The following is a 9522-nucleotide window of genomic DNA, read 5'->3' as shown; positions in this document are numbered from 1 at the left end:
TCAGCCAGGCTCTCTGACCGTGCAGCCTGGACAACCTTTGACCCTCTCCTGTAAGGTCTCTGGGTATTCTCTAACCAGTACCTGCTGCTGTACAGCTTGGAACAGGCAGCTTGCAGGAAAAGAACCAGAGTGGATTGGATTTGTTTGTTCTGATGGTAAAACATATTATGGCAGCCAATTCAGCAGCAAGTTCAGCATCACCAGAGACACTTCCAGCAGCACAGTGACTCTAAAAGGACAGAATCTGCAGACTGACGACACAGCAGTTTATTACTGTGCTCGCTACCACATTGATCCAAACCAACAGCAGACCTGTACATAAACCCTCTCCTCACTTGTCAGAGATGAATATGTACATACCTAAAGGGGGCGATCTTAGCCTCCAAATAAAATACAGAGCAAGACCTATGAATACTGAAGACAACAGGGAGTGAATTAGTCAGCTGTTGTAAATCAGTCTGGCCAGACCAGTGGCGTAGTGGTCCCTAGAGAAGTGGGTATACTCTTCATTTTGCTTTTTTTTTAACCAACCCATACAGCAAATGATAAACGCCCTGTTTTATAAATAGTGACATACTCTATTTTGCCCAAAAAATGATTAAGCCAGTATGATTTACACATTGCCTTATGATTCCTGCTGCTTGACCTCAGGGAACTAGGCTGATGTTAACGGAGCTAACAGTTAACAGCTCCGGTTTAGCCTCACTATCAGTAGCTGAGCTGCTGGCTGATGGAGTTTTGCGTGGACTTTTGCAATTGTAAAAGGAAATTGATCTTTGAATGGCTCGCTTCATCTTACTTGTTCATTACATTTCTGTAAAGGCCAAAAATTCAAAGTAAATTAACATCTTTGTCTATGGGCAATTCATATTAAGACCCGCCCTACTCTGCCTATGATTGGCTCATTATCAGTTCTCGCGCTAAAAACCTAGCCAATCTAACCAACGAAGGCCTTGAGTAGTTATACACAATATGTAGAGAGTGACTCTACTACAAACTGTGAGAGATTACATGATAGACGATCAATTACATTAACACCATATACTGTAAACCTAATGAGGTGAAACATCCTGTTATACAGTGTGCAAATTACAGGGGGTCTTGGGGGGGGTTTGACCCCCCTAATAAAGACTTGGACCCCCCCCAAAAAGAGGTACGAACAACATGCCGGGGGTTGATACATGTGTATCACATGTGATAAATGTGTATTCTTGCCTGTAATCGTAAATATCACTTTACCCCCTGGAGAAAAAGCTGACCCCCCCCCCCCATTGTCATTGTATAATTTGCACTCTGCTGTCAAACATAAATGATTCATGTGTAAAGTCTTAATGTATCATTATGCTGAAAGGAAGATTCGCAGGTTACTCCTGGAAAAAGTTATTCTACCTTTGGTTCTGACTGATGGTATATCGGATAAATGGATGATAGGATCAACAGGGAGAGACAGAACACTGACCCAGATCACTGGAGGTTAAACCCATGCATGTATGTATGTTGTCATGGTTACGGTAACATGCTCAGATAGACAATCCATCAGTGTAGGATCATTGAACCCTATATGACATGCTCACATGAAGAGGTGGAGCTTATGCAATGTGCCACCTGACACATTTCACTATGCAAATGACATCCCCCCCCTCTCTTTCTCTCTCTGTTTGTCTGTCTGTCTGTCTCTCTCTCTCTCTTATAAATCTGTCATTGATCCCGTAGGAGCAGTGTTGACACCATACAGAGCAGCCTGTAACCATGACTCTGACCAAACTACTTCTGTTGTCTGTCTATCTACTAGGTAAGTAGATGCACTCTTATTGGGGAATTCTCTCCTTTACAAGCCAAAGACTCCATGTGAGACTTCATGACTTTGTCTCCACAGGTGTTCAGGGTCAGACACTGACTGAGTCTGAACCAGTGGTTAAGAAGCCTGGAGAATCCCACAAACTGACCTGCACGGCTTCAAATCTTGACATGAGTAGCTACTGGATGGCTTGGATCAGACAGGCTCCTGGGAAGGGGCTGGATTTTGTTTCGATCATTAAGTATGACAGTGACCGAATCTACTACTCCCAGTCAGTCCAGGGCCGGTTCACCATCTCCAGGGACAACAACAAGAAACAGGTGTATCTCCAGATGAACAGCCTGAAGACTGAAGACTCTGCCACTTATTATTGTGCTCGAGAGCCACAGTGACACAGGAAGCTGCAGAGCTGTACAAAAACGGATCAACATCAATCTCACATGAGAGACTATGAGGTTTCACAGTACAACAAATATTTCCAACAAGAGAGCAATGAGAGGAGAAAGTCCCTCCACATTATTATCCCTCTATGTTTGAGTATACAACTGACATAACAGCAGAATTCCTTGTGTCCTATTTAACTAAACTAGGCCCCTCTATATACATATATAGATGAAATGTCCAATGTCCAGTTATGCTAAGAAATGCAACAGTACATATATAGTTGTTTCAAAATAGATGAAGAGCAATGTGTCTGTAAAATTTAAAAGCCACATTTGTGGTAGAAAATTGTTGAGGATTGTTCCCCAAATGTCCCTTTGTACGAATAGTCATTTGCTTTTGTATTTGTTGTTATTATCACTTTGTAAAGCTCTCTCTTGGAAGTCACTTTGGATAAAAGCGTCTGCTAAATCAATTAATGTAAACTGTAAATGTAAATTTAACTAGCATTTAGATCCGAGCATAAGATTGATTACCCAGCTTGGCTGATTTGATAGATGCCCTATAAATCAATGATTGCATCAACAAATGTGATCCACTGTCAAAGTATTTGAATATGATTAACTCTTTAATATGCTCTAAAAATACACATCTTTACACCTGCATTTTAATTATCTGTAAATATGTTGGTCAGCTGGTGTGATGACTCAGAGGGTCCACATGGGAGGGTGCTAGTCTTCCTCTGTGGGGAGGCCGCAGCAGCAGGAAAACAGTTTATGAACACGCCGTAAGAATCCACGGAAGCCTCCTTTCTCAGGCTTTTTTGCAAGGTCCTCACTGACATCTGAAAAAGTCAACTCTTTGATTCTGCATGCCACCGGAGAACACATATATGTAATAACAAGAGATGATTTGGATGTCGAGGTCAGCAAGGAGGCTCATACTCACCACGGTTCTTCTCTGCCACATCTCTGCAGATATCTCCCAGAACCTGAATGTTCTAGAAACACAGAACCATGTAAGAGAACAGAAACAACAACTACCCTACAGTAGGAACCATAGACATTATCAAGAGTGAATAACAATACGTTGTAATGCTATTTAACATGATACAAAAGTTGATACAAAAATAATGATAATAATTTTTCAGAATATCAATAGATTGTTGTGTCTCACCATGGGGTGCTGGAGACCAGAAGTGGTTGCTTGGACACAGCCGATGACCTCGCCGGGTTTCTTATGTGACAGTTCAGGCTCCCTCTTGTGAGCTTCCACCTCCAGGAGGATGGTCAGAGTCTCTTCTGAGAATCTGGATGCGGCAGTGGTCTTCGGAGACTTGGGGGAAGGCTGAACCTGGTCTGAGGTGACCTCAGTGATAACTGCCTTCATCACTTTATTGTTGTGAGCCATGGCTAGTTCCTGGAGAACTTCCTCCACGGATACAGCAGAACCTCTGGCCTGGGCAGACATCTCGAGGTCAGCCTCAAGACCTTTGGCCTGGACAAACATCTCGAGGGCAGCTTCATGACTTCTGGCCTGGGCAGACATTTCGAGGGCAGCCTCAGGACCTTTGGCCTGGGCAGATATCTTGGTGGCAGCTTCAGATTCTTTGGCCTGGGCAGACATCTCAAGGGCACCCTCAGGACCTTTGGCCTTGGTGGGCATCTTGGGGGCAGTTTCAAGACTCCTGGCCTGGAAAGACATCTTGGGGGCAGCCTCAGGACCTTTGGCCTGGGCAGACATCTCGAGGGCAGCTTCAGGATCTCTGGCCTGGGCAGACATCTCAAGGGCAGCTTCATGACCTCTGTCCTGGGCAGATATCTTGGGGGGAGCCTCAGGACCTTTGGCCTGGGCAGATGTCTTGGGGGCAGCCTGAGGACCTCTGGCCTGGGCAGACATCTTAGGGGCAGCCCCAGGACCTCTGGCCTGGGCACACATTTCGAAGGCAGCCTCAGGACCTTTGGCCTGGACAGATATCTCGGGTGCCGTTTCATGACTTCTGGCCTGGGCAGATATCTCGGGGGCAGCCTCAGGACCTTTGGCCTGGGCAGACATCTCGAGGGCAGCTTCAGGATCTCTGGCCTGGGTAGACATCTCAAGGGCAGCTTCATGACCTGTGGCCTGGGCAGATATCTCAGGGGTAGGTTCATGAACTTTGGCCTTTGCAGACATCTCGACGAGAGCCGCCGGGGCTTTGGCCTGGGCAGACATCTTGGGGGCAGCCCCAGGACCTCTGGCCTGGGCAGACATCTCGAGGGCAGCCTCAAGACCTTTGGCCTGGACAGATATCTCGGAGGCAGCTTCATGACCTTTGGCCTGGGCAGACATCTCGAGGGCAGTTTCATGACTCCTGGCCTGGGCAAACATCTTGGGGACAGCCTCAGGACCTTTGGCCTGGGTAGACATCTCGAGGGCAGCCTCAGGACCTCTGGCCTGGGCAGAAAACTTGAGGGCAGCTTCAAGAACTCTGGCCTGGGCAGATATCTTGGGGGCAGCCTCAGGACCTTTGGCCAGGGCAGACATCTTGGGGGCAGCCCCAGGACCTCTGGCCTGGGCAGACATCTCGAAGGCAGCCTCAGGACCTTTGGCCTGGGCAGATATCTCGGAGGCAGCTTCATGACATTTGGCCTGGGCAGACATCTCAAGGGCAGCCTCAGGACCTCTGGCCTGGGCTGAAAATTCGAGGGCAGCTTCAAGACCTCTGGCCTGGGCAGATATCTTGGGGGCAGCCTCAGGACCTCTGGCCTGGGCAGACATCCTGAAGGCAGCCTCAGGACCTTTGGCCTGGGCAGACATCTCGAAGGCAGCCTCAGGACCTTTGGCCTGGGCAGATATCTCGGAGGCAGCTTCATGACATTTGGCCTGGGCAGACATCTCAAGGGCAGCCTCAGGACCTCTGGCCTGGGCTGAAAATTCGAGGGCAGCTTCAAGACCTCTGGCCTGGGCAGATATCTTGGGGGCAGCCTCAGGACCTCTGGCCTGGGCAGACATCCTGAAGGCAGCCTCAGGACCTTTGGCCTGGGTAGACATCTCGAGGGCAGTTTTGTGACTCCTGGCCTGGGCAGACATCTCAAGGGCAGCTTCAGGAAGGCAATTTTCCACTGATAAGCCTTCGCTGATGTTGTTTTTCTGTTAACACATTATAGTATAAAACATTTTGGCACACATTACACACTGTGTCTGGCAATACGCATCAATGGATTCACAAGGAAATAGTGAGATGTTTAACATCTGCAATTGGGGCCTTTACCTTGAGAACTCTAACTGTTTTCAGGAGGAAAATATCTTTCATGGAAGCTTCGGGGGTAGCAGCTGTGGTGGCGATCTCACACATCTGGTTGGGGAAGTCCTCAGGTACATCAGTCCCCATGTTTTCCATCTTCAGCAAAAGTATATTAGGAGTATTATTAAGTACATGTGCTGCAGGTTTCTCTGAATTTAACACATATCAACTGCCAGGCAGACCTTATCTTGAGATCTATTTACATTTATGTACTGTATGATATTGAAAAACAAGCCACAATTATAATACCTCCATGTCATCCACGATGGCTGATATCACAGAACGAGTCACATCCAGACCATCAAATTCTGTGCTGTCATGTCCAATCAGCTGGAAGGATGTTAAGGCATGCTCAAACCTCTGGAAGATGGAAACCACCACGTTCTTCACCACTCTGTGAGTGATGGAAGCCATTGCTGAGACGTCCTGGGGAGTGAGCAGAGAGCTGGCTGCATCCTCCACAAGCCTGACGACATCTACAATGGCTGCCTTGGCCCACGGCGCCTCCATGGAGGTGAGGCCTGGCTGCTCAGAGCAGAACAGGGATCCCCATAGCTGCTCTTCTCTGTCCTCCAGGAGGTAGTTGAGAGTAGCTGTCACCAACTCAGGGACCAGCTTCTCGGCTCTTTGGAGCAGCGTTGATGTGCTTGTTGGCACCTGCACGTTTGGAGCCCCTGCATCCCCAGCAGGTGGAGAGGACTCTCGGTCGCCCTTAGTGTTAGGCGTGGTGCTGCACGCCAGGTTGGAAAACAGGGGGAGGAGGAGATTCCTGACCTTAGCTTCGACTGATGGCCTGATCATGCACAGGAACATCTCAAGTCCCTCCAAAGTAACCTAGAAGAGAGAGAAATAAAGAGAGGAAGAGAGAGAGAAAGACAGAGAGTGAGTGAGAGAGAGAGAGAGAGAGACAGACAGACAGACAGACAGACAGAGAGAGAGAGAGAGAGAGAGAGAGAGAGAGAGAGAGAGAGAGAGAGAGAGAGAGAATGAAATCAAATACCAGGATTTTCCAGGGTGTTTCATGACATAAGTCTTGATGTAGTCTCATAGCTTACCTTCCTCCCAAACTGCTTAGAGAGGCGTCGCTCCTTCTCCAGTTCTGTAAGGACCCTTTTCTCAACCTCCTCCAGCATAGGATGACTGCGGACATGTTGAGGTCTACAGAAGAGGACATGTGTGACTGGACACAAATTTCCACTGAATGTTATAGAATTGTCAAAAGTGAGAAGCGTAAAGCTTGCTTACTCTGGTCTGAATCCTTCCGATCTCAATAGCAAATCAGTAACAAGTTCCAAGTTGACTTGGTCAGGAACATCTCCCAGATTCTTGAGGATCAAGAACTGTCTTACGATAATTTTCTGCAAGATACATACTGAATTTACTGGTCTCTGGGATGGTTGTATACTCATGCTACCAGTGCAATAGTACAATCTCACCTGTCCTTTACACAAATTCATCATCGATTCATCATCAAGCAGATGACTACTGCCCTAAAGAATAAGACAATAATGATGTTTTGAATAAAAATTTGTTACAGAAACGTTAAACATCATTAGACCAGACGTAGGCCTAGAAATATACACTTTGACGATATGAAAACGATCTGTAAAATTTCGGAAATCCAACGTAGGTCAAACCCAACCGATCACGCAGGTTATAGGCTATGTTGAGCGCGATAGAGAAATGTTTGAGCCTGTATGAAAGATCATCCTCCAGGCTAGGTTAACCACGCCTAAAGTATTGGGAACCGACTCGAAATACCTCAATGAAAAAGTCAAATGTGTGTGAAGTCAGAGTAGTCACATGTGCTAAACCTACAATAGTCGACAGGTGAAGTAGTTTGTGTTAGGCTGCCATAATTCTTTGTGTTTTTAATTGTCCTTTGATAAATGAGACCGCGCAACATAATTCAGCGTTACATTATGTGATTAATGAGAGTATATGTACCTCACACTAAGAAGCAAACGGAAAGCTTTGATTTGGGGTAACTTTTTTCGATTAAATACAGTTAGTGCACTAAATAGGTCGTTTAACGGTGTTGATTCGCCAGTGAACGCGAGTATACCGATTGTATCAAAGTTCTAGATGCAGTTTTTGGAATGTTGAGTAGCATTGTGACACTTTTATTATGATCCGTGAGGATGCGACGATGTCGACATTGTGGATAATGTCAAAGAGGAAAAGCATGCAATATCCTGATTCCTCTGTGTTAATTGATAAGCGTAGGCATACCAAAATTTTTGGTGACCCATGAAATACTGGTTCAAATTATAATTTGTTATACCCTGTTCAGTACCACAGTGTATTTCAAAGCTTGTTTAGCATTCCATTAAGTGAGATGAGGAATAGGATTCCACGCACCTAAACTGAATAAAACATGTACATTCATCTTGTGATTTATTTGGGGTTCGTAGTAATACCCCCATAAGATTCTAGGGGTCCTTTGGGCATGTTTACTGGGATTGCGCCCCCGGCTAGGAGTCTCAGCAATGTACCCATTGAGGGGAAAATGGACATCACTTTATCATTTTAGTCAGCAGACCTGTCTATTTTCATCACTTTAATAGCTAGAAAAACAAACTTTGAATTAGTGGCTGCAGACCTGTTTCCATGGCAAATGCTCTCTCCCTTTTCCAGACTGCCATCAAGTGCCCTTGCTGGTTACAGGAAGAGAACAGAGTAACCTTATTTAATTTTGTCTACTTTGCTGTTCTGGTGATTTCAGTGCTTCTTGATGTATTTTCAAATGTATTCAGCTGATTTGTATGCATGCACACCAAGTGGAGAAGAGAGTTGTCGACAAATTCTTTCTTGCCTAATACTGTACATGGCATGGCAGATTTGACAAGAACCTCAATGGTTTCTTTAGACTTTGCTCGTCTAGATGAGACATAGTCCACCAGCTCTTTGTGATTTAGCTTTTTTCATATATTCAGCTCTTTTAATATATTTAATACATTAATATTTACACATTATACAAATATCGAGGAGGATAGGTGAATACATTAAATTATATAATGTAGGGTGCTGAGCAAGGTTTTGATCTTAAACTATTGGAAGTTTTTGTCTGAGGTTTGATCTCAAACGTTTCTTTGTGTTCACAGGTGTTAAAGGTCAGACACTGACAGAGTCTGAACTAGTGGTTTTAAAGAAGGAAGAATCTCACAAACTGTACACAAAATGTACATATTCTGGAATATCAGACAGTAATGCTGAATTTAGCAGGATCAGACAGAACACGGGAAAGGGCCTAGAGTGGATTGCTTACATTTCAGGTCCAAGAGGTAGCACTAATATTTGGTGCTACCACTTGGACCTGAAATGTAAGCAATCCACTCTAGTCCCTTTCCCGTGGTCTGTCTGTTCCAGCTAAATTCAGCATTACTGTCTGATATTCCAGAATATGTACATATCAGTTTGTGAGACAATATATAATTGAATGTATTCACCTATCCTCCTCGATATTTGTATAATGTGTAAATGTTAAATGTGTTAAACATATTAAATATATCACAAAGAGTTGGTGGGCTATCTTTCATCTAGACGAGCAAAGTCTAAAGAAACCATTGAGGTTCTTGTCATCTGCCTTGCCAGGTGCCTTGCTAGAATCTTATGGGGTTACTGCGAACCCCAAATAAATCACAAGATGAATGTATATGTTTTATTCAGTTTAGGTGCGTGGAATCCTATTCCTCATCTCACTTAATGGAATGCTAAACAAGCTTTGAAATACACTGTGGTACTGAACAGGGTATAACAAATTATAATTTGAACCAGTATTTCATGGGTCACCAAATTTTACGTATGCTTACGCTTATCAATTAACACAGAGGAATCAGGATATTGCATGCTTTTCCTCTTTGATATAACATTTTGAATAAGTGAAAACTGACATCCACAATGTCGACATCGTCGCATCCATAGATAGCCTATATAAAGGCCCATTATATATGGTAGCATCAGGCCATAGGCCTACACAATCAGTCCAGGGTCGGTCCATCATCTCCAGAGATAATGACAAGGACCAGGTATACCTCCAGATAAACAGCCTGGAGACTGA

The 9522-nt window shown here is 44.9% G+C and overlaps 1 protein-coding gene and 1 gene segment (V, D, J or C); one reads left to right on the top strand and one right to left on the bottom strand.

Moving 5' to 3' along the window:
- Positions 1–1714: 1714 nt before the first annotated feature.
- LOC146253423 (immunoglobulin heavy variable 3-30-3-like) lies at positions 1715–2275 on the top strand. The segment is given in 2 exon segments: positions 1715–1792; positions 1877–2275. Coding segments are annotated over 2 exon segments (357 nt in total).
- A 534-nt stretch (positions 2276–2809) lies between these two features.
- Positions 2810–7544, bottom strand: LOC146253422 (uncharacterized). Its single transcript, XM_084677303.1, has 9 exons — positions 7410–7544; positions 6899–6952; positions 6708–6820; positions 6518–6620; positions 5712–6296; positions 5430–5558; positions 3356–5308; positions 3128–3179; positions 2810–3023 (listed from the first exon to the last, which is right to left on the bottom strand). The coding sequence occupies exons 2-9, from the start codon at positions 6920–6922 to the stop codon at positions 2911–2913; spliced, it is 3072 nt and encodes a 1023-aa protein (XP_084533429.1). The 5' UTR covers positions 6923–6952; positions 7410–7544; the 3' UTR covers positions 2810–2910.
- Between the last annotated feature and the right edge of the window lie 1978 nt (positions 7545–9522).

This window comes from Hypomesus nipponensis, chromosome 17, assembly GCF_054491055.1.
Source record: "Hypomesus nipponensis isolate SF chromosome 17, ASM5449105v1, whole genome shotgun sequence".
In the NCBI taxonomy this organism is placed as follows: Eukaryota; Metazoa; Chordata; class Actinopteri; order Osmeriformes; family Osmeridae; genus Hypomesus; species Hypomesus nipponensis.
Note: the sequence above shows the minus strand (reverse complement) of the source record. Positions and strands in the feature narration are given on the sequence as shown.